This window comes from Myxine glutinosa, chromosome 1 (assembly GCF_964187855.1).
Source record: "Myxine glutinosa chromosome 1, kmMyxGlut1.1, whole genome shotgun sequence".
Classification (NCBI taxonomy): domain Eukaryota; kingdom Metazoa; phylum Chordata; class Myxini; order Myxiniformes; family Myxinidae; genus Myxine; species Myxine glutinosa.
In genome coordinates, this window is record NC_136261.1 from 363861481 (window position 1) to 363885175 (window position 23695).

General features: G+C 42.8%; 1 protein-coding gene across 3 annotated transcripts in view; it reads right to left on the minus strand.

Annotated features, from left to right (window-relative positions):
* LOC137414450 (uncharacterized) overlaps window positions 1-23695 on the minus strand; it is a 93662-nt gene that overhangs the window by 25063 nt on the left and 44904 nt on the right. For 2 of the 3 annotated variants that reach the window (XM_078769997.1, XM_078769998.1), the window contains exons 4-5: window positions 17501-17605; window positions 11175-13160 (exon numbers count right to left, since the gene is read on the minus strand). In XM_078769997.1, coding sequence (XP_078626123.1) covers window positions 12091-13160; window positions 17501-17605 — 1175 coding nt within the window. In that variant the 3' untranslated portion in view covers window positions 11175-12090. Of the gene's footprint in view, window positions 1-11174; window positions 13161-17500; window positions 17606-23695 lie in introns of those variants that run through there. The other variant, XR_013621828.1, reaches the window with a different exon arrangement.

The window sequence follows — 23695 nt, forward strand, 5'->3', positions numbered from 1 at the left end:
GTTATATTATATCACCTTTATCTATCAATATTGTTGAAATGAAGATCAAATAGCTGTATGTTGAAATATGTTGAAAAAGTCCAAACTTTACATGGGGTGTACTTACTGTTTCACGTGACTGTACGCTATTGGCCAATTTCTCAAGAAATTATTTTACGATTATTGTTTATTGATTTACTTCCGCAATTAATCAATCAATTATTGTTCACCTCTCCCTCCCAATACCGTCTATATGTGTTGCACGGAGGTATTGCCAGGCGCCGAAGGTGCCCCGGCAATGCCACGCTGGAGGATGCCATTAATTTATTTATTTTGGCAGGGGGGCAGTGTACTTTGAATGTATCTGCACTTGTATGTAATCTTCTCAAACCCTGCCATCTCATTCCTCTGTCTTTACTGAGCTCTACCATGTTGCAAATGGTCAACCAGCAACTCCTACATTTATTACCCTCCCAAAAGGTGAGTCCATTGGTCGTCTCCATTTCTTTGTTCCAGTCTTTGTTCCCTTGTGAAATCACCTCCAAATGCCTGCTTATTTTAGTTACCGTAAAATGGGGGGAATAGGGACAGCAAGGTGAATAGGGACACAAACTGAATAAAAGTTCGGAAACCTTTTTCGCTGAAAATTGATAACCATACTGATTTGTTGATATTTGGGTTGAAAGTGTTCTCTTGTTTTAAAAAAAAGCAACTTATAGTCCCTATTAACCCCATATATGGGTTAAATAGGAATAAATAGGATTTTTATGGCTGTCCCTATTCACCCCGTTTTATGGGTGAATAGGGACAGTCACTAATACAAAAACATAATAATCAAAACAATCATAATAATCAATCAAAAAAACAAGAGAACACTTTCAACCCAAATATCAACAAATCAGTATGGTTATCAATTTTCAGCGAAAAAAGTTTCCGAACTTTTATTCAGTTTGTGTCCCTATTCACCTTGCTGTCCCTATTCACCTCATTTCACGGTAATCCATCTACTCTTTTAAGATGGTGAGCCATAAGCATCTCAATGTCATGCTGTACTTATTCCTGCTCATCTATTATATACTCAGTACTCTGAACTTTTTCTTTTTTTGAATACAAAGTCAAGGCTAATGGAAGAGCTAGAACACTTCATGTATCAGGATGCAACAGATCAGGAAGAGGAATAAATGAGGATGTACAGGGTGGACAAAATGGATACACAGAAAGAAACTCTCAGGAATGAAAAACTGGAAATTAGGGAGGAGATGGACTTGGGGTGTTAACGGTGGTAGAAAAAGGAATGGGGGGCAGGAGAGGACATATGGGGTGGACAAGATTGATACAGAAATTTGGAAGGAAGAGGGAGTGGGGTGGGGGGGGGGGGGGGGTGGGGAGTGGTTAACCAGGGGAGAAAATATCATGCTTTTGGATGGGATGATCTGAGATGGTGGCAAACAACTGTCTTGAAGATCTGGAGGGAATAATGAGATTGAAGAGAATGTGGAGGTTGATTCTACAGACAGAAAAAAAGAGGAATTACTGAGTGGAGGTGAGCAGTTATCCTGGATTTAGAGAGTTTCACCAGAAGGGGGTTTATGGTGGACTGCATGCGCCCTGCAGAACTGTGTGGGTAGAGGGGGGGGGGGGGGGGGGAGGGGGACAAAGCAAGGAAAGAGCAGAGACCACAAGACTAAGAATGACGCGGTATGAGACAGAGAGACCACCAACCTGTCTGCAATGAGAAAGTGATCGGCCCATGGATTCAGCTTCATCACACGAGATTCTAATGATCTTGAAGGCCTTGGTTTCCACGGCGTCAAGCTGAGCAAGATGTGAGGCATGGGAGCCAGCCCATCGTGGAAGGAGTATGTGGACAAATTTTAATTCGTCTTTACGACCTTGCAGCATACCTACCTGCTGTACTGCTTGAGCAAGAGCTTGCCTTTCACCAAGCCCAGATGTGCTTGTGCCAGGGCAGTTATGATACGTTTCCTACTGTTGTTGCCATATTATACTACCATTATTATTGTTGTCATATTGTGGAAGTCCTTGTTCCAGACTTCCTTTCAAACCACCGTTTAGAGGCCATTTTTCCCCGCAAAGCGGTGGTTGGCCTTTTCGAGGACCGTGGTTGTTGTTGTTTTTTGGTCCCCTTTTTGAAGCAATGTTTTACGGCCGGATGCCCTTCCTGCCGCCAACCCTTTTTGTCGCCTTTAACGACAAACAGGGAATTACCAGTGAACTGGTACTCAACTTCCTTATGATTCCTCCAGATTCCTCCAGACAACTTCCTCCAGACTTCCTTATGATTGGAAGAATTAATAATGTCCTTGTGAGTGAGTTCTTACTCACAGCTAACAAATTGTAAATGGTGCATGGGTCGTTAACAATGCAGAGTATAACTAATACATATTTATTAGTTTGTGTGTTTACTTAGAGCCATTAAAATGAAATGCGAATAATAATGAAGATGAGCTTTGGAAAGGTTATAATGAAACGGTGCTGGAACTTAGAGCAGAGAGAAGCTTGTGTGGTGACCTTTTTGACCTGCTATAAAGTTTTCTGGCTAAAGTGAAAGCTCCCTCTCTTATCTCAGACAAAGTCCAGATAATTTCATACCCCACTCTTCTCCTCCTCTGAGACGTACATTTTTAGTCTACACCCTGTGAAATGATGGTGTACATCTGGAATATGGCGTCAATTTGTCTGGGAATACAATGACTTATGGTGACCTTGGAATACCCGTCTGCTTTTCTTCACTGACATCAAAGAAACCACACGACTATATAGAGACAGAATTCTCCGAGAGCAAGAAGAACCTGGCTGGACGTCTTGTGTGTTAACTCTAAAGTGAATTTGTACTAGCAAGTGTTTATTAAAATTGTTCACAAGAAAGTGGAGATAGAGATATTCCAGCGTTATCAATATGATACTACCATTAATTATTGTTGTTAATACTATTTGTATTAATTAATATATGCTTTGTTAAAATGTTATCAATCATTTTGTTACTTATTTTATAAATGTTGTAACATTTTGAATGCCATGCCATGGAAGGACCTATTAAACTGCTCTATTGACGCACCTTAACAGGGCGTGCATTTAAAAACATGGGAATTCTTCCGGATTCACGGAATATTTGTAGTTTAGTCTTATCAACTCAGATCATTTCAGTGTATCTATATCACATTCCACATCAGAAACCTCCAGTAATAATAATAATAATAATTCATTTATTTTGTATAGCGCTTTTCCAGAAGCCCAAAGGCGCTTTGACAGAGGGAGTGGCAAACATAATGCATAACAATACATGAAAACAACAATTGCAAAAAAGACAAGAATCAATAGGGAAATATTTAAAGCAAAAGGAGGGAGAAGGAGAAGAGATAGTCAGGGGTTAAATGCTGTGGGTTGAATGTTGAATGCAGTGTTGAACAGGTGGGTCTTTAGTGATGTTTTGAATGTGGTGAGTGAGGAGGAGTCTCTGATGGTGTGAGGTAGTGAGTTCCAGAGGGTGGGAGCAGCGATGGAGAAGGCCCTGTCCCCCCAGGATCTGAATTTGGTCCGGATGGAGGGGGTCAGGAGGTTGGTACCAGCAGAGCGGAGGTTGCGGGTGGGAGTGTGTCTGGAGAGGAGGTCAGCCAGGTAGGATGGGGCCAGGTTATGGAGGGCTTTGTATGTCAAGAGGAGGATTTTGTACTGGATTCTCTGGGGGATGGGGAGCCAGTGAAGCTTGTAAAGGACGGGGGTGATGTGGTCACGGGTCCGGGAATGGGTGAGTAGACGGGCAGCGGAGTTCTGAATGTATTGGAGTTTATTGGTGATTTTTGAGGGTGAACCATAGAGGAGGCTATTGCAGTAGTCCAGACGGGAGGTGACGAAGGCGTGGATGAGGGTTTCTGCAGCCGTGGAGGAGAGGGATGAGCGGAGACGGGCAATGTTTTTCAGGTGAAAGAAGGCTGACTTTGTGATCTGTTTAGTGTATTTGTCGAAGGAAAGGGTTTGGTCAAAGATGACGCCAAGATTCCGGATGTGAGGGGAGGTGGATACTGGGATACCGTCGATGTTGAGGGCAAAGTTATGGGTGGATTTTGTGAGCGTTTTTGGGCCAATGATGATTATTTCAGATTTATCACAGTTAAGCTTGAGGAAGTTGATTTGAAGCCAGGATTTTATTTCAGTGATGCAGTTTGTCAGGATAGAGTGGGTGTCGGTGGAGACGGACTTGGTGGAGATGAAAAGCTGGATGTCATCGGCGAAGCAGTGGAATTGGAGACCATGACGGCGGATTAAGTGACCGAGCGGGGACAGGTAAAGGATGAAGAGGAGGGGGCCAAGAACTGAACCTTGGGGGACACCTTGGGGGAGGGGAGCAGTGGGGGATTTGCAGTTATTGATGGAGATGAACTGGCATCTGTCAGAGAGGTATGATTTAATCCAAGAGAGGGCAGTGCCGGTAACGTTAAAGGTGGATTCAAGTCAGGTGAGGAGGATAGTGTGATCGATGGTGTCAAAGGCAGCGCTGAGGTCGAGGAGGACGAGAATGTTGAGGTTGCCAGCATCAGAGGAGAGGAGAAGGTCGTTGGTGATTTTGAGGAGAGCAGTTTCAGTACTGTGGTTGGACCGGAATCCGGATTGGAATGTTTCATACAGGTTATTGGCAGAGAGATGATGTTTGAGTTGAGTGGCTACAGCGCGTTCCAAAACTTTTGACAGAAAGGGTAGGTTGGAGATGGGTCTGAAGTTGTTTAGGGTGTCAGGGTTTAGACCAGGTTTTTTTAGAATGGGGGTAACAGCAGCAATTTTGAGGGAAGGTGGGACGATGCCTGTAGACAGGGAGGAGTTTATTGTTGCAATGATAAGTGGAGAGAGAGCAGGGAGGGAGGCTTTGACAAAGCTGGAGGGGATGGGGTCAAGAGTGCAGGTGGCAGTTTTCATTCCTATGAGGAGTTCAGAGAGGTCAGTAGGGGAGATTGGGGAGAACCGAGACAGGGGATGGCAGGACAAGGGGGGGCAGGTGGTTGGAGGGGGAGCGGGTGCGGCGGTGGTCAAGCTGTTGTAGATGTTGTCAATTTTGCGTTGGAAGAAAGAGAGGAAGGAGATGCAGTTGTCTACTGTGAATGACTGGGTGGTGGTGTTCAGGGGGCGGAGGAGTTTGTTTATTGTCGAGAAGAGTGCTTTTGGGTTTCCGGAGCCAGAGTGGATAATTTGAGAGTAGTAGGCAGAGCGGGCGCGGGAGAGGGCATCTTTGTAGTGTTGTAGGTGGTCCTTGTAGGCTTGGGAGTGAACTGTGAGACCCGTTTTATTGCGGAGTCTTTCAAGTTGGCGAGCACGAGTTTTCATCAGGTGGAGTTCAGGGGTAAACCAGGGAGCAGAATGGGTGAAAGAAACTGTTTTGGTTTTTACAGGCGCAAGCTGGTCAAGGCAGGAGGAGAGAGTGTGGTTGTAGTAGTCAGTGAGGTCGGAAGGGGTGTGGAGGTCAATGAAGGGAGAAGTGGACATTTTTTCAGAGAGGGTGGATGAGAATGAGGTAGGTGAAAGAGCGTTTAGCTTACGGAAGTTGATTGTGCGATAATGCCTTGGTGTTGGGGCGGGGATGTTGATGGTCAGAGTGATGGCTAAGTGGTCAGAGAGGGTGAGGTCAGAGCCATAGAGATGGTGCAAATTTAATCCAGTGGAGCAGACAAGGTCCAAAATGTGACCACGGATATGGGTAGGAAAGTCGACAGTAGGACTCCAAAAAAGGCATACTAAACACCCACACACACAAATACAGTAATACCCCGGTTAGCGCTACCCCTTTTAACGCTGTTTCGTTATAACGACCTTGCAAATTGAAATAAATTTTTTACGAGAAATTGAAAAAAAAGAAGAAAAAAAAAAGGACAAAAACCCTTAAAGCTACTCAAAATCCACGAGTCCAAACGCAAGTCACAACACGAGCACTCACAACTTCCTGAGAGCGTCCATTGCTGTTTACATTCACTTAGCCAATTGGAGCACTTCACACATACGCACTCACAGCCAATCAGGCACTCCTCTCAGAGTAGTCTCAGCCTGCTCTCAGTTCAAACTATGCCTCGACCACGTTTGCATACATTCTTGTTGTCTCGCAAATTTTTTCTATTGTTTTTCACCGATCATGTCTGGAAAACAGCCTGCAACTTCAACGAGGAAAATCATTTCCATGGATGTAAAAACTGCAAGCGTTGAGGTGGTTGGAAGCGGATGAGCGTCAGGTAAATGTGGGTGCTTTTTTGAAATTGGCTACATCCACCATCAGAACAATTGTGAAAAATGCAGACAAGATAAAAGCTTCTGGAAAAACGACCTCAAAGTTGTCAGCAACGAAGGTGACTCGTTCAAGGAGGATGTGTGGAGAGTGAAGAAGCGAGGCTGTGAGCGGGCTGGTGATGAGCGCTTGGCAACAACTCGTGCCGACAGCGAAGGATTCTCTCATACGACTGTATTGCATTCATCATTCTTCAAATGACTTATTCATGATACATTACATGTACTGTATTAAATAAAGGATCATTACTGTGCGGTATTAGTTTGTTTTTATTATACCCATGAATTACTGTATTATATATATATCTCAGGTTGAAAATAAAATTATGAGGAACGCATTTTCATATGGTTTATGATGACCCCGTAGAGCTCCATGTTTAGGAATGTATCCTGAGCGCTAAACGGGGTATTACTGTGTGTGTGTATATAATATAATATAATATATATATGTACTTACTTACTTGTACTTACTTTTTCCACATGCGCAATTTGCATTTATGTTTATTTAAATTATACAATGGACTACAAAATGTAAATGTTTCATGATATTTGTTATATTATATCACCTTTATCTGTCAATATTGTTGAAATGAAGATCAAATAGCTGTACGCTGAAATATGTTGAAAATGTCAAAACTTTACATGGGGTGTACTTACTTTTTCACGTGACTGTATATATATATATATATATATATATATATATATATATATATATATATATATATATATATAGCGTCTTTCTATGTCATGTCACCTGCTCCTCTGCAGTATTGTTGGTACTCTCACCCACTGTTCAAATTCCCATGAGGCACATTTAAAATTGGCCTTAATTAGCCGATAAACACAACTACTCTCTTGTTAGGAAACAAGGAGACGTTAAGGGAGGAGCACGGCAGAGCTGCTTTTAAAGGGCAGTAAATTCTCATGATGGTATCCGACAAATAAATAAAACATGGTTAATTTTCCAGGTTGTTCCTAAACACGGGTTGTACATGGGTAGCCCGATCCCACACTCCCAACCCATCCTCCCCTCCCCCTCGCAAATAACAAATGCATGCTCTTAAAAAGCGATTTTAATTTCGAAGGTTCCAGAGTGCAGCAATTCTAGAGCAAACAAAAAACAAGCTTCAAAAATTCAACAACAACAACAACAACAAAAAAATGTGCTTCAACCTTTTTTGCTTCAGAGAAAAAGGTTGCATAAAGCATCGTGTCCTAAACTAGTTTCATTAAAATGTTCAAACACTACTTCAAACAAAGTGTTGTCTGCTCAAAGTGATGCACATGAAGCACACTTGCCTTAGAGCAGTCCTGTCTGAGTTTGTTTGTCAACCAATGAACTGTCAGAGTGGTGCGCCGCAGGCTTTGAACTGTCACTCAGTTGGAAATTCGTTTACAAACATCGACTGGTGGGCCTGAAACATCCCACATTGATGTTTTGAGTTGATCGAGTGTGTAAACGTACAGCGAGACCGATTTCAGCCCTTGGCAGCTCTCGGCTAGCGAGCAGCCAGCAGTAATCAGTGGCACTCTTCCGAAATATGCGACTTGTCACCAGCACCGCAGACACCCTGCACAGAAATTCCCAGACTCGGTGGCATAATGGAGGAGGTAATTCCTCCTTGGTTGCCCCACCGAGTGTGGAAAGAAAAGCGGTCATAAAGAGAACGTCGCTGGTACCCAGAGTGCTCTGGGAAATGACATCACTTCCCCCAATCTCAGCAGCTGTGTTTGCGTGAAAGTCAAGCCTGGCCTTGTCTCATGTATCAATCTGTCTGCATGTGCACAAATTTATGTCACAGCTCTTTCACAATTATAAACTGGAAAAATAAAATAGGAAAAAAGGGGCCTTCATTGTCCTACGTGGCATATTCCATGTCCTCTCATGCTCTGAGCAATCTGTATGATGTTTCCTTTTTGAGCTCTTGTGCAACTGTTATTCATGAATTTGTATCTTTTTCTTAATTTTTTTCTTTGCCTGTTATCAATGTGTGTTCAGCTTGTTTGTTCTGTCCAAATTCCTTTAACAGTTTGAATTGTGCTAGCTTTTCATCATTTGGCATGAAAAGCTTCAAATATTCCCCACGACTTTGGTCATATTATCTATCCCATCTCTATGAGCAACAAAACGCAGCTCCAATTCATCTCAGCAGCAATGAACGTTATCATTAGAATAAATTATACCCTGGATTGAATTAATTGTTCAACATGTCCAGCAAAAAAACCCAGAAATATGCTGAGCGACATCAGAATTGGTTTTCCATCACCACTGATCGTGACGGAACTCAAACCTCAGTACTTAATGTGTGGGAAGGTTCTCCGTAATCAGACCATGAAACCTGCAAAGCTACGAGAATATCTGGAACAAAATAATCCTGAAAATGTTGAAGAAGTGTTGAATGTTTTCAAGCAAAAGAAGGCTCGATTTGATTCATCTGACACTTTACCCAAACTTGGATTTATTACTTGCAAAATCGAAGATTTTTCAAGTATATTGGTCGGTTGCGTTTGTGGTTCTGTCTGTCTGTCTATCTATCTATCTATCACCGGCCTACAGGTCACAATTTTCAACCGATCTTCACGAAACTTCACCAAATGGTAGAGTTGGTCAAAAGCAAGAACCCTATTGTTTTTGGGGTCAAAAGGTCAAAATAGGCCAAAGGTCACCAACTTTGCTAAATTTCTAAAATCCTCAATTTTCATCCGATTGACTTGAAATTTGAAGAGGACTTGCATATCTGGTCACTGAATTCAACCACAAATTATATTTTAGGTAAACATAGGCCAAAAGGTCAACATAGGCCAAATTTCTAAAATCACCAATTTTCATTTGATTGACTTGATAGTCTAAGAGGATTTACATATATGGTCACTGAATGCAACCACCAACTATTTTTGAGGTCAACATAGGCCAAGTTTTTTAAATCCTCAATTTTCATCCGATTGACTTGAAAATTGAACAGCATTTGCACAGTGAGTCACTAAATAGGGAAACCAACTATTTTTGAGGTCAAAGGTCAACTCAAGGTCAACCTTACAAAATCATCATTTTTCATCTGAAAAATCGTCACTTTTCTTCCTGTTGACCAGAGCTTTGATCAAGATTGTCAATTTTAATCTTGATGAAATGGACAATTTGCTATATCAATGGAATTTTTTTTTCTTGGGGGTGGGGGGCGGATTTTGCAAGTATTGTGCTCCGCATGACGTCTTCTTGTTTTCTCATCTCAAAAAAAACCTGCTTTGGAAGCGTCGTACAAAGTGGCATTTTTCATTGCCAAACAGAAAGCCACACACAATTGGAGAAACTTTGATCAAGCCATGCACTCTGACAATGGTTGAGATGGTGTGTGGCAAACAGCATCGGAGGGAAGATGAAAAAAAAACTACCGCTGTCAAATGACGCCATGTACTCACGACACATCTTCAAATATTCTTCAACAAGTGATGGGGAAACTGGAAGCCAGCCCTCTCCCATTCAGCATACAATTGGATGAAAGTGTAGTCAGCTGCCGGTTTTTATGCGATATGTGAACAGTGGTTAAATCAAGAAATAATTCATTTTCTGCAAACCATTTGTAGCAACCACAAAGGCAGTGGATGTGGTCAATTTTGACCAGGATTTTTTGTAAATCATGACTTTGCTGAATGGAGCAAGAAGCTTGGCGTGGGGGGAGGAGGGGGGGGGGGGGGGGGAACAAAAACAAAACAAAAACAACAAAAAAAATAGGATTTGCAGGCCTGGTGAAAGCAGAAGCTCCTCACATTGCTGTCACTCACTGCATCCTGCATCGACATGCACTTGCCTCCAAAACAAAATTTGAAGGACATCCTGTCCACTGCCATGCAGGTTGTGAACGTCATACAAGCTCGTGCCACAAATCATCGCCCAATCAAAATTATCTGCCAGGAAGTTGGCTCAGAGCACAACATCCTCCTGTATTACACAGAAGTCCATTGGCTCTCGAAGTCAAGTTTATCTCGGCTCATGGGACGGCACTTCAGGTGGAGGTTGCCATGTTTCTCGAAGAAAAAGACAGCAACTTCGGTGGAAAATTTGAGAATCCAGATTTTGTTCTGGGCCCGGCTTCATTGGTGGACATTTTTTTTTCATTTGAATGATTCCCATGAATCATTTGATTCAGGGACCTGGTTTTACAATCATGGATGCTGGTGAAAAGTTGAAAGCATTTCTGGACAAGTTGCCCCTCTGGAAAAATCAGTTGGAGAAGGACGATTACACAAAATTCTCAAGGATGGAAGGGCTTCTTCTGGCATGCGAAGAGACTGAAGAAATCATGCCAAATCACATTAAGGATCAAATTTTGACTTGTTTTAAAACACTGAAAAATTAATTTCAAGATTATTTTGGTTCACGGGCTGAAGCCTGCTGCATGGATTCGTTATCCATTTCTCATTGACCTGGACTGAAAAATGGTTAATAAAATAAAAATGAGTTCCAGTCAAAGAATCAAGTGGAATTCTGGTGTTCGATGATGGAGGGATAGCCTGTTCTTGCCAAGCGGGCTCTCATCCTGTTCGCAACAACTTGCCTGCGTGAAGCTGGATTTTCAACAAGTCCCAAAACCAGTTGGATGCAGCAGATGTGTGTGTGGCTGTTTTCTATGCTAATTCTTTGCTGCACTGAATTTGATTTGCTTCCTAGTGAGCCAGAATAAAGTTTTTGAAAAAAAAAAAAAAACTTAAATATTTTTACCCCAAGTACATATTTTTTCCTCTACTTTGTTACTGGAACCTTATGAAAATATATTATTTAATGGGATGCGGGGTCCATGGGTAATACTTGAGGATCTGGGGGGGGTCCATAGGTTCAGAAAGGTTAAGAACCACTGTTCTAGAGTCAAGAGGATAGCAAATTTCTTCAACCAGAAGCCAGGACTACGTCGGAATTGGAGATTTTCTTTTCAATCAATTTATTAGTTGATGCATAACCATTCCATGTTGATTCTTTTGTTATTGGTTTTCAACACAACATTTTGCCTTCTTGTTATGATCTTTAGAGTCTGCAAATTCATTCCAGAATTTTAAAGATATCTTTCTTTTGTTACATATTTTTTGTTGTTTTCCCAAGTGCTGGGCAAAATATTTTCAGGTGATTTCCAAACAGGTTCCTTAATTTTAATTCATCAATTGCTTGGTCAGCTTTTTGCGCCATCATTTATATTTTGAGATTGTTCGTGGGCTGGCAAGATAGCCGAAAGGTATGAGCACTCGCCTCAGATGTTTAGTCTGGGTACAAATGTTTCACAGATGCTTCACAGGCAGGGTGCTATCCTTCGGATGTATGTCAAACTTGGAGTAGCGTCTGCCAGTATTATTCAGTGGACATTAAACATATCAGTGTATTTTGCGAAGAGTAGGCTCTCCTTGATTATGAGTGAAGGGTGAGTCCTTCTGGTGAAGGGTGAGCTGCAATATTTTTTTGAACAGCCTCAAATTGTTGCTATTGCCGACACAGTCAAGAAATTTCAAATTCCTGCTCTGACTTCCTGTGTCAGAGAGGTGACTCCTTCAGGATTGCAACCCCAGCCAAGAAACTGCTTCGGCAAAACATATACTCTGTATGGAGCATGGCACATGATGATAATAATTTGTGGTGGCAATTGACTTGTTATTTAGATGAGTGAAGGGTGAGTTCTTCAGGTGAAGGGTGAGATCCAAAAATATTTTTGAACAGCCTGAAATTGTTGTTGTTTTTTTATCATGAAATTTTCTGGTAGCTCATTTAATTCTTCTGCAGATTCTTCTTTATCACTCCTGTTGCTCTACCACTGTTCTTATTGCCGATTTGATTGTTCCAACTTCTTATTTGATCAACTTCTCCAGTCCTGGTACTTTCTCTTCATTATTTCCAAATGGGTGAATAATCAAATGTTTTCTAAGATATGTTGCCCGAGTAAAAGACTTTCCACAAGTTTTGCATTTGTTTTGGTGCCCACATCTGGAGAGCTTCATGTGCCTTCCAGCATTTGCTGGATGATTGAAAGCTTTTCCACAAGTTGTACATTTGTATGGATGCCCACCACTGTGAACTTGCAAGTGTGTTGTCAGGTCTGGTTGGTCATCGAAACATTTTTCACAAATCTCACATTTGTATTTACGGATGTGAATTCGCCTGTGTATGTTAAGGTATGACAGCCGAGTGAAAGATTTTTCACAAAGTTCACATTTGTGTGAAGCAATGTGAATTTGCAAGTGCTTTTTAAGAACCGATTGCCAAATAAAGGATTTTTCACAAATTTCACATTTGTGAGGACGATAATCAGTGTGAATTATTGTGTGGTTTTTAAGATCTGTTGGGCGAAAGAAAGAACTTCCACAAGTTGTGCATTTGTACGGACGCTCAGCACTATGGATTGGCATGTGGTTTTGAAGTGATGATGAGGAATTGAAAGCTTTTCCACAGGTCGTGCATTTGTAAGAACCATTAGTACTGTGGATTTTCATGTGCACTGTAAGACTTGATGTGCAATTGAAAGATTTTTCACAATTACTACATTTGTGAAGGAGCACAGTACCATGGTACATCACATGTTTTTTAAGATACCATTCATGTTGAAAACTTTTTCCACAAATCTTGCATTTGTATGGCCGCTTTTTGTAGCTTTTTCCAGGTTGTTGTTGATTGGTTGAAGACTCAGCGCCAATCATTGAGGTTTGAGGACGCTCATTCTGATCTTGTTTGAATGCATGCATCTTCAGGTGACTATTAAAGTTGTCCTTCAAGTCGGTAATCAAACGGCCATTGAGATATTTGTTCATCGCTTCAACAGAAATCTCATGGTGCATTTTGAGGTGCAGCTGAAGTGCATCTTCTGAGGCAAACTTCAAACAGCATCTGCCGAAAGGGATCTTTTGTACATTCTGTTGTTCTCCTGAGCAAACATTCACAAAGATAACAAGTAGTGACCATTTTGTTTTCAAAGGGATCAACAATTCATAAAATTTTAAATCCCTCAAACAAGAAGACGTCATGCAGAGCACGATACTTGCAAAATCCACCCCAAAAAAGGTTGCCATTGATCCAGCAAATTGTCCATTTCATCAAGATAAAATTGACGATCTTGATAAAAGCTCGGGTCAATAGGATGAAAAGTGACGATATTTGGATGAAAATTGATGATTGTATAAGTTTAACCTTGAATTGACCTTTTGACCTCAAAAATAGTTGGTTTCCCAATTTAGTGCCTCAATGTGCAAATGCTGTTTAATCAAGTCAATCGGATGAAATATGGCGATTTTAGAAATTCAACCTCCAGGTGACCTTTGACCTTAAAATCAATAGACTTCTCAATTATGATGACCTCTACAACTTGGTGAAGGTTCATGAGGAACAGTTTAGAATTGTGACCTGTAGGCGAGCGACAAACAAACGGGCAGAATAACACACAACCGACCAATATACTTGAAAAATCTTCGATTTTGCAAGTAATGAAGCAAATCACGTTCCAGGGTAGTTGCTTTACCAATACCTCAATACATAATGTAAAGGAGCAAGAGGATTCAGCATGCACACTGCAGTCAAAAAGGCATGTGTTGACTAACATTAACCTATCTGGTGAATTATCAAACCTGCCTCATTGAATGTGGACGATCCCCAGTGCCTACATTAAAAACCTTAATCGGCCACTCCAATTTTTGAACTCAATAATGTTGGCCATGTGGATTTTTGACTTGAGGACGTAGCACAGGCTGCTCTCAAATGTGACAAAATAAATCAAACAAAAGAGAAAACGTAAAATGCGGGTCTGATGATACAACAGTTTTTATGATTAATTGCATAAATGGTTAATACATTATTTGATGAGAAGTGCAATATCGAGAAGTATAAAGAATTGTGCAAGTGCAGGGAAAAAGGGAATCAAACATCCACTCAAACAGCACTCAGTAGAGCACATACCTGCACCAAACTGAACAGTTTACGTTTTGTATCCCATTGATAGGCCGGATCTGGATCCAGACCTGAACCAAAATCGAATCGGCTTGTTCTTGTCATCTAATCAATTCGTCGACAAAATTTTGCCATATTACTGGTCCACAAGTTTTTCAAATATCCTGCTATATATAATTTTTGGTCAGATCTCTCAATGGTGAAGAATCACTTTTTAATTTTTTTTTAAATCCTCGTATCTGGATCTGGATCTCCACAAAAATCGAATCAGTTCTTCCTAGTCACACACACAACCTGTCCAACAAGTTTAGTCTGAATATGTCCACAAAATTTTGAGATATCATGCTATGTAATCATAAGCCTGGTGCTGGCTTAGCGGTTAGGGTGCTGGCTTGGGATCCTAGGATCCTGGGTTCGAATCCCAGTCGATCGCTGAATTAACGCCAGGGGGGTTGATTCAGCCTGTCATCCTTCCGAGGTCGGCAAATTGAGTACCAGCTTGCTGGGATGAATGATCCCGGTGTGTACCCCGGTTTAAGAATAGGTATCCCTGTGCATCGTAAGACCGTGACCAAGGGTTGGCATCAGGAAGGGCATCCGGCCATAAAAACATTGCCTCAAACAGGGAACCATGATTGTCATGGGGCCCGCAAGGCTAACCCCGACTCTAGCAGGGAAAATGGCCTTTAAAAAAATCATTCATTCATGCTATGTAATCACTTTTGGCCCTATCTCTCAATGGTAAAGATTCACTTATAAAATCCTAGTAGCTGGATGTGGATCCAGGTCTTCACCAAAATATAACCTCTATTTTTATTATTCTTCCCCATCTCCAACATCTTAGATTTGTTTATGTTAAATGGCATCTGCCAATCCTGTGCCCAATCGAAGAAAGTATCAGAGCTTTCCATCCGAGATTCAAGTGCAAAGTCATTTGCAAATTTTGAAGGTAGACTCTTAATCCCACTGTATAAATCATGTGCAAGTCACAATATAATAACGGTCCTCGTTCTGAGTGCTGGGTTACCCCCACTAATTAAAACCTCCAAGCCCACATCCTCTGATTTACAGTAAAAATTCCAATCACCAAGTGAGTTTTTTTTTTTTTTTCCAATGGCGGCTCCGCCAGACATTCCACAGCTCTAAACTTAGCGAACAGCATTCTACATTGTACCGTACCAAATGCATTTTTAAAGTTTTTTAAAGTTTAAGCATTTTTAAAGTTTACATATACTACTTCAACACATCGATGAATTAGTCCCTCATGGGGACAGATTTCTCCACGACACGTAGCAAGTTAGAGGCGCGGGTTGGTAGGAATCGAAAGCAGGCTATATTTTAATTATCTATTTTTCCCAAAATTGGTTAAAAACGTTTTATTCACTGTCAGTGACACAAAATACACCAGAATACTGAGATCGCTGTATGTTGACGAGTAATGATGAGGAGGTTCGAAGTAATACAACTTCAAATTCGGTCTGTCATTGTGGTGACACGATGTGAAAAATGTAATTATCGATTCAAGAATGTTCTTTCGCTTTTATGAGCAGGAGAGGAAGGGGGAGGAGGAGGAGAACACAGAGTTGGGGTTTGGTGCAAGTCCTCGCACCACATGGAAAAACATGCAACATTGTCAATCCTGAAGCTCTACAAGGATTTAAAAAAAGTTAAACACTGATAAAAATTTTGATGTGAAATCCTCAGTGCTGAAGAGGAAGGCAGAAAGAGGAAGGCAGAAAGAGGAAAGAGGAACACAGAAAAGGCAGAAGACAGAAGCAGGAAGATAGAAGAAGAACAATGAAAAGAGATGAAGAAGAAAGGCAGAGTGAGATGCAGATAGAAGGAAGATAGAAGTAGAAAAAAAAAACTAGAACGGCACTCAGTAGAGAGCATACCTCCACCTGGTTGGCCACATCGCTCAATGGAGAAGAATCACTTTAAAAATTATACTATCTGCATCTGGATCCGGATCTCCACCAAAATTGAATCGATTCTTCCTTGTCACACACACACAACCTCTCGAACAAGTTTCGTCCAAATCCATCCATAACTTTTTGAGATATCCCGCTATGTATCGTTTTTGGCCCTATCTCCGAATGGTGAAGAATCACTTTAAAAAAATTAAATAACTCTCATATTCGAATCCATATTCAGATCTTCACCAAAATCGAATGGAATCGTCCTTGTCAGACACCCAACTGGTCCACCAAGTTTCGTCCAAGTCAGTCCACAACTTTTTGAGATATCCTGCTATATATAGTTTTTGGCCCGATCTCCCAATGGTGAAGAATCACCTAAACAATTATAGTATCCAGATCCGAATCCGGATCTTCACCAAAATCTATTCATTTCGTCCATGTCACATACACTAAATCTCTGCCAAATTTCGTCCGAATCCATCCACAACTTTGAGATATTTTGTTCACAAACGGAAAGACAAACAGGGGTGAAAACATAACTTCCATCCACCTTTGGTGGCAGAGGTAAAAAAAACAAAAAACCAAGGAATAATAAATAAAAGAATCCAGAGTAGCAGAAGCTCCCCAACATCAAGAAGCAAGAAGAGAAGCAAACACAGCAGAAAACTGCATTCTGCCCTCCCGTGTCTGCGACCTCCCAGTGACTGTCTTGTACTTCAGTCATTTGTCCATACAATTTGGTCCAGGACACAGTTCAAGCCGATGAAACCTTTGTCGCTCCTGTGTGAAGTGGGGCCATGGCCGTATGGTCATGTTTAACCCTCAACCAGGCAAAGAACCCCAGGCGGTTAACTATCACAACAACATCAGCTTTGGCCTTATATTATCATAGCGACAAGTCTTATTTGCTCTCTCCCCCCTCCTTTCTGGCTCTCTGCCCCCTCCTGTCTGTCTGTCTGTCTGCCCTCTGCCCCCTCTGCCCCCTAACCCCTCCTCTTCCTCTCTCTCACATCTCCCCACCCCTTTCGGTATTTCATCATCGAAGCAAGTATGATATCAAATAATAGAAGCAATGTTTGCAAAACAAAAAATTCTTCAAAATGTTGATTGTTTTTTAAAACATGAAAAATCATATCAGTGAATTCATAAAATTATAAAATCCTAAATTTAACCCCAATATTATTGGAGAAATGCCTTAACTCTGAGGTCATAGGGAAAGGGAAACATTTGTTATTTGTTCACGAAAGGAATCCCTCAGTGAAAGTGATTTTAACCCTCACTCATCAGGTTCTTTAACCTTGCTCTGCTATAAAACTACACAAACGGAACCTCGGATTCTCACGCGTCTTCCATGCAAATGTAAACTCAATGTTGGAAAAAGAAATCAATCAGAATTGTTACAAACCTTGACAATGATCACTTTCAAGCTTTATATTTGGACACACTTTCGTTTCTTGCACCTCTGTGTCTACAAAGGTGTCAGGCTCAGTCTTCACTTTTGCCAATATTTCTGAAAAAATACAAAAAACATCTATTGGAAAATCAAATGCGTCTTTAAAAAGAAGAACGCCACATGCCCCGAATCAACAAGTTATAACATACAGGTAGTGGAGAAAAAGATGGAAACACCAATGTAAAGTCACTTATTAGGGCGTTGGGCCAACACGTGCGGCCAGTACATCTTGTATGCGCCGTGGCATAGAGTCCACCAGCGTCTGGAATTTTGCAGGAGGGATGCAGCACCGTTCTTCCATGAGAAAGTCAATCAACTCACACCTGTTTGATTGAGGTGGAAACACCGTCTCAAGCATTGATCCATAATATCCCATAAATGCTCGATTGGGTTCAGATCTTTGACTTCCGCTTCCGGTCCCTCGAGCAAGGAGGCTTGCTTCGATCTCTCCACGACATCGAAGTTTGAGTATTTTCCCATTCGTGTTTGTCAAATTTCCACTGGTTATTTTATTGCGTATGTGTTATTGTGTGTTTTTAGTTAGTTTTGGTTTTGTAATTATTGCAAACGTGTGTAATTAGTCGTTTTTTGTTCACACCTCGTGCGCAGCCTGGTCTCTCCAGGCTCCCTCCCCCCGTCGGTATATTGTGAAAACAAGTTCTTTCCTTCGCTGTATTTGCTTGTTTCTTAGATTTTGTTTTTTTCTCCCCCCTACCTCCCATGAACATCTTATCCTTTGTCAAACGTTTTAAATACAAAAAAAACCCCAAAAGAACATTCCTTTATTAATTTTCTCTCCTCGCTGACACGTGCTTGTTCTCTCACCCCCTCGTCTCGCCTTGTGCCCTGCCCCCTTTATCTCCTTTTTCTCCAGCCTTTCCAACTCCAGTTTCCTCCATACTCACTCAGCCCTTTCTCCTTCTTTCTCAAATCCACATCCTCACTGAAGGACTTTTCCCAGATTGTTTTTCACGGTTTTGTTTAAATACGTTTAAACTTTCCCCTGCAGTGTTTTATTAAGTGGTGTATTACAACACGCTGTTTTTCTTCCAATTTAAGAAGCTTTTTTTCAATTTCCTCTTCAAAAAAAATTTCAATCTAATACAGTTCCTCCTCCATACATTTTCTAACTTAGCTTGGACCCATAATACAAGGTCATTCTACATAAACAAACTTTTATCTACAAAGTCGAGGCTCGTGGAAGAGGTAGGACACTGAACGGATCAGGACTCAACAGAACAAAAGGAACAGTAGAGAGGTGGGAAACAACATCAGCAACAGGGTAGGGGAAGATGCACAAGTTGGAGAAGATGGATACAGAAGCAAACTCTCAGGAAGGAAAAACTGGAAATTTTGAAGGAGGTGGTAAAGATGTACGAGACTTTAATAGTCTTGTTTTGGTTTAAAATGCTTACAGGAAAAGAAGTTTCTGCACAGCACTTTGAATTTTGGTTTTGATAAAATCTGCGTTTTATTTTAATCATTTAAAGTTTAATTCTTCATGGTTCATTTAAGCCTGGTGTTGGCTTAGTGGTTAGGGTGCCAGCTTGGGATCCTAGGATCCTGGGTTTGAATCCTGGTCGATTGCTGAATTAACGCCAGGGGGGTTGACTCAGCCTGTCATCCTTCCGAGGTCGGCAAATTGAGTACCAGTTCACTGGTAATTCCCTGTGTGTCGCAAGAGTCGACTAACAGGGTTGGTGGCAGGAAGGGCATCCGGCCGTAAAACATTGCTTCAAAAAGGGGACCATGGTGCCCGAAAAAGGCCAACCCCTGCTTTGCCGGTAAAAATGGCCTCTAAAGGTGGTTCTTCTCCATACATTCTCTAACCTCACCTTCATTCCACCCCTCCTCTATCGTTTTTAAATGGATCTCTGACTTCAAAATCACAATAAACCCAGTTTGGAATAAATATTCGTTTTTCATTCATCATCCACTTTCTAAACTCCCCCCTCACAACCTCCCCTCCTAAACCCCCCCCCTCACAACCTCCCCTCCTAACCCCCCTCACCCCTCCTAACCCCCCCCACCCCTCAAAACCCCCTCCCTTTCAATTCTCCCCCCTCACCCCTCCAAATCTCCCCCCCTGCCCCTCCCCTTCAAATCTCCCCCCTCTCCCCTCCCCTTCAAATCTCCCCCCTCTCCCCTCCCCTTCAAATCTCCCCCCTCTCCCCTCCCCTTCAAATCTCCCCCCTCTCCCCTCCCCTTCAAAACTCCAACCTCCCCTCCCCTTCAAAACTCCAACCTCTCCCCTCCACTTCAAAACTCCCCCCTTGCCCCTCCCCTTCAAAAATCCCCCCCCAACCCCTCCCCTTCAAAAATCCCCCCCTAACCCCTCCCCTTCAAATCTCCCCCCCCCCCCCACCATCTTTCTCCAATTCTCCAATTCTTCCTCCTCCTCCTCCTCCCCACTTTGTCTCCCCTCTATCTCATACCACCACCTCCTCCAACCTTCTACTTTGTTCTGCCCCCACCACCCCTCAAAGAACCCCTCACTGTGCCTCATCCCATCGCCATCAAACCTTTTGTCCTCCTCATCCCATCGCCATCAAACCTTTTGTCCTCCTCATCCTTGCCTTTCTCCCAGCTCTTCTGCAATCTCCGACACACTACCAACAGCTCTCCCTACCTCCCCCTCTCACCCCTCATCTTACCGTACCCTTCCCCTCTCCTGTCCTGTACCCGATGCTCCCCCTCTCTCCTCATTAACGGTATGGACCTCAAACATCTGGGGCTTTCGCTCAAACCTGATTGATCTCTCCATACAGGTTGCTTCTGACAAACCAGATGTAATCTGCTTAACAGAAACTTTCCTCCTTCAAGATGTCTCTGATTCCTTAATATCTCTACCTGGTTACTCCCTCCTCCGGAATGATAGACCTGAGCCTCGTCCTGGTGGTGGGGTTGCTATCTTTATCAAAAACTGTCTTCCTCACTCTCCTTGCACTGCCCTCTCTCGACCTTACCCCCAGGGGTACCTCTCATTATGGCTTCCTCTCCGCTCCCACATTTTGTTCATATGTGTTATGTACTGTCCTCCAAACAGTGAAAACTCCATTTACATTTTGCTGTCTGACATGGACCAACTTATATCCACTCATCCCAACTCTCTCTTCCTCATATGTGGCGACTTCAACTGTCATCACACCAGCTGGCTGATTGTGGGTTACTCTCTCACCAGCAAACGCATCTCAGCAAAGGACTTCTGCGACTCATTGGGACTGACAGAATCTGTCAATTTCCCGACCTGGATCTCAGTCAACGTTACATCTTCTCTTCTAGACTTGGTTATGACAAACTTCTCTGCAAATGTCTACTGCTCTTCTTCTGCTCCAATCGGTTCTTCTGATCATTTGCTTGTTAAAGTGAACATCTCTCTAGCCATGCTCAGAGAGCCTCCTAAGCGTCAACGAGTCTGGCATTTCACTCAGGCCGACTAGCACGGTCTTCAAGCAGCCATCAATCATCTGGACTGGTCTCCCATCTCTACCGCCTCTGACATCAACTCTTCTTGGGAATTCTTCCAAAGTAAACTGCTCTCTCTCATGCACAGATTTATCCCATCTCGTCTTCAGCTGTCATACCCTTCCTTCAATCCATGGTACACTGAAGCTTGTGTCGAGTCAGTTGCCCTCGTGGAAGGCTAATCCAACTGAAGGCAATCTTAGTTCCTTCCACCAAGCTCGGAACAATATCTCTCTACTCTCAAGACTGAACTCTCAAACCTATCTCCTTCCTCCAAATCCTGGTGGCGTCTGGTCAAATCTGATTCTGGTGTTTGTTCTCCCTCCATTGGAAATCAGCCAACATTACCGCTTTACACAAAAAGGTGCAAAAACAGATCCTTGCAACTACAGACCAATCAGCCTGTTCCCAATTATCGGCAAAGTCATGGAATTCATCATTGCTACGGATATCAAATCCTTCCTCTTCTCCAATGGCTTGATCTCTGATCATAAATTTGGTTTCAGACCAGGTCACTCCACTCTGGGCATGCTGCTTCTGCTTTCTCAACAATGGATGGATGTCCTCAATGCCAAACAGGAAATCAGAGATGTCTCCCTTGACATATCACGTGCCTTCGATATGGTCTGGCACCCCGCTCTGCTCACCAAACTCTTCTCCTATGGTATCCATGGAAATCTCCACACGTGGCTTGCAGACTTCCTCTCTGGTCGTAGTCAACATGTGGCCCTTAATGGATTTTTCTAATCTCCCCTTCCTGTTCAGGCTGGAGTTCCCCAAGGCAGTGTTCTGGGTCCTGTGCTTTTTCTGGTCTTCATCAATGATCTCTCCGACTCTCTGGAAAATCCTCTTATCTCTTTGCTGATGACTCCACTCTCTGCCGCTCCATTCCTCATCCCTCAGATCGGCAGTCTGCAGCCTCATCATTCTCTGCAGACCTGGACAAAAATCACAGACTGGTCAAACGAGTGGAACATGTCTTTCAATCCTGACAAATCTCACACTCTTACTTTGCCTCTCCAAAAAGACCGACTGGATAACCCTCCCATCTACTTTCTCAACAATCCTCTCCAATAAGTTCTGTCACTCAAGCTTTTGGGTCTCACTATCTGCCATGATCTTTCCTGGGAAAACCACATTTCCAAGCTGGCCTCCAAAGCCAGTCACCGATTGGGCATCCTCCATCGTGCGAAGTCCTTCCTTGGCACACCTGAGGTCCTCACCACATAAAAGGCTTTCATCCGCAGCTCAATGGAATACTGCTCTGCCCTCTGGGCTGGTGCTTCTGCCTCACACCGAGCTCAGCTTCACGCTGTTGAAACCAAAGCTTTCAGAATCATTGGCATGTCACGCGATGAAGCCGAGTGTGAGGACCTTTCACTCACTCACTGCAGGCAGGTTGGTGGACTTTCTGTCTTCTACCGACTCCTCTCCGGCCTTGCTTCCCCAGCTCTCTCTGTGCTGTCCCCCAAATATTCCGAACAGGTCGGACAAGATCTGCCAGCAACCCTGTTCTGGTGAAATTGCCAAAAGGAAGACTCTGCTCACCTTCACTCTTTCATTACTCTTTACTCCCGCCTCTGGAACAAACTCCCTCACTCTCTTCAATTCCACTCCTCCCTCCAGGTCTTTCAAACACCTGTTCACCACTATCTCTTATCTTCCCCCATCCAAAACCTTGATCTTTTCTACCCCCGTTATTTCACCCCAGATCCACTTTTTTTTGAAATACCGACTTCTTTCCTGGAAGTCCAAGCAGTGTCCATTTGTTGTATTCCTCTCCCACCCACACCTTCTTCTTTCCCATGCCCCCCCCCCCCCAGATCTCCCGATGTCCCTGTTCTCTGCTGTTGTACTTTTGTGCTTCCCTCTCTCTCCCCATCTTGTCTCCCGCTCCCTTTATTGTATGTTTTGTGTCCCCGTTTGTTTTTTTGCGATTGATGTTAGTTAGCTCTTACACGAGCCTCGATCTTGTATACAAAAAAAAAGATCTGGTGACTGAGGTCATGACATATGGATAACATCAGTCATGCTCATCAAATAATGGGACGACCACACGTGCTCTGTGGGTGAGGGCATTGGGGGGGGGGGGGGGGGATGGGGAGGGGAGGGGGAAGCATGGTCTCCTTTCAGCCATAATCATAGGCAACCAGGACTGTGCAGCAATTTTATGCATGACCCAATACATGATGGGATGTTATTTGCTTAATTAACACATTGGTCACACCTGTGTGGAAGCCGTTGCTTGGTGTCCCTCATTTACTCAGGTGTTTCAATTTTTTTGTCCACCACCTGTACATTACTGTGAAAATGCAGGCAATGGGAATTCTTATTCTTCCTCTCTTCCCTTTATAAGGGGTAAGGTCGAATGGTACAAGACCTCTGCCCTGCGTTGAACTAAATACTCTTCCACTTCCATCTGTCTTCAGCAAACTCTCTCCACTCTCCAACCATCCCACCTCAATGATGTCTCTTCTCACACAATCTTCCCATCTCAGCCGTGGTCTAGCGCCTTTCCTCCCACCTTCCTTCCTCAGCCATTCTCTCTTCCTCCATACACACCAAGTGTCCAGCCCACTTTTAACCAATCTCCCCATCAAGCTAATCTGCACACCAATCTCCTTCCTAAATTCATCCATTCTCCTTCTATCCACCCTCTTCACTCCCACAATCCTTATGACC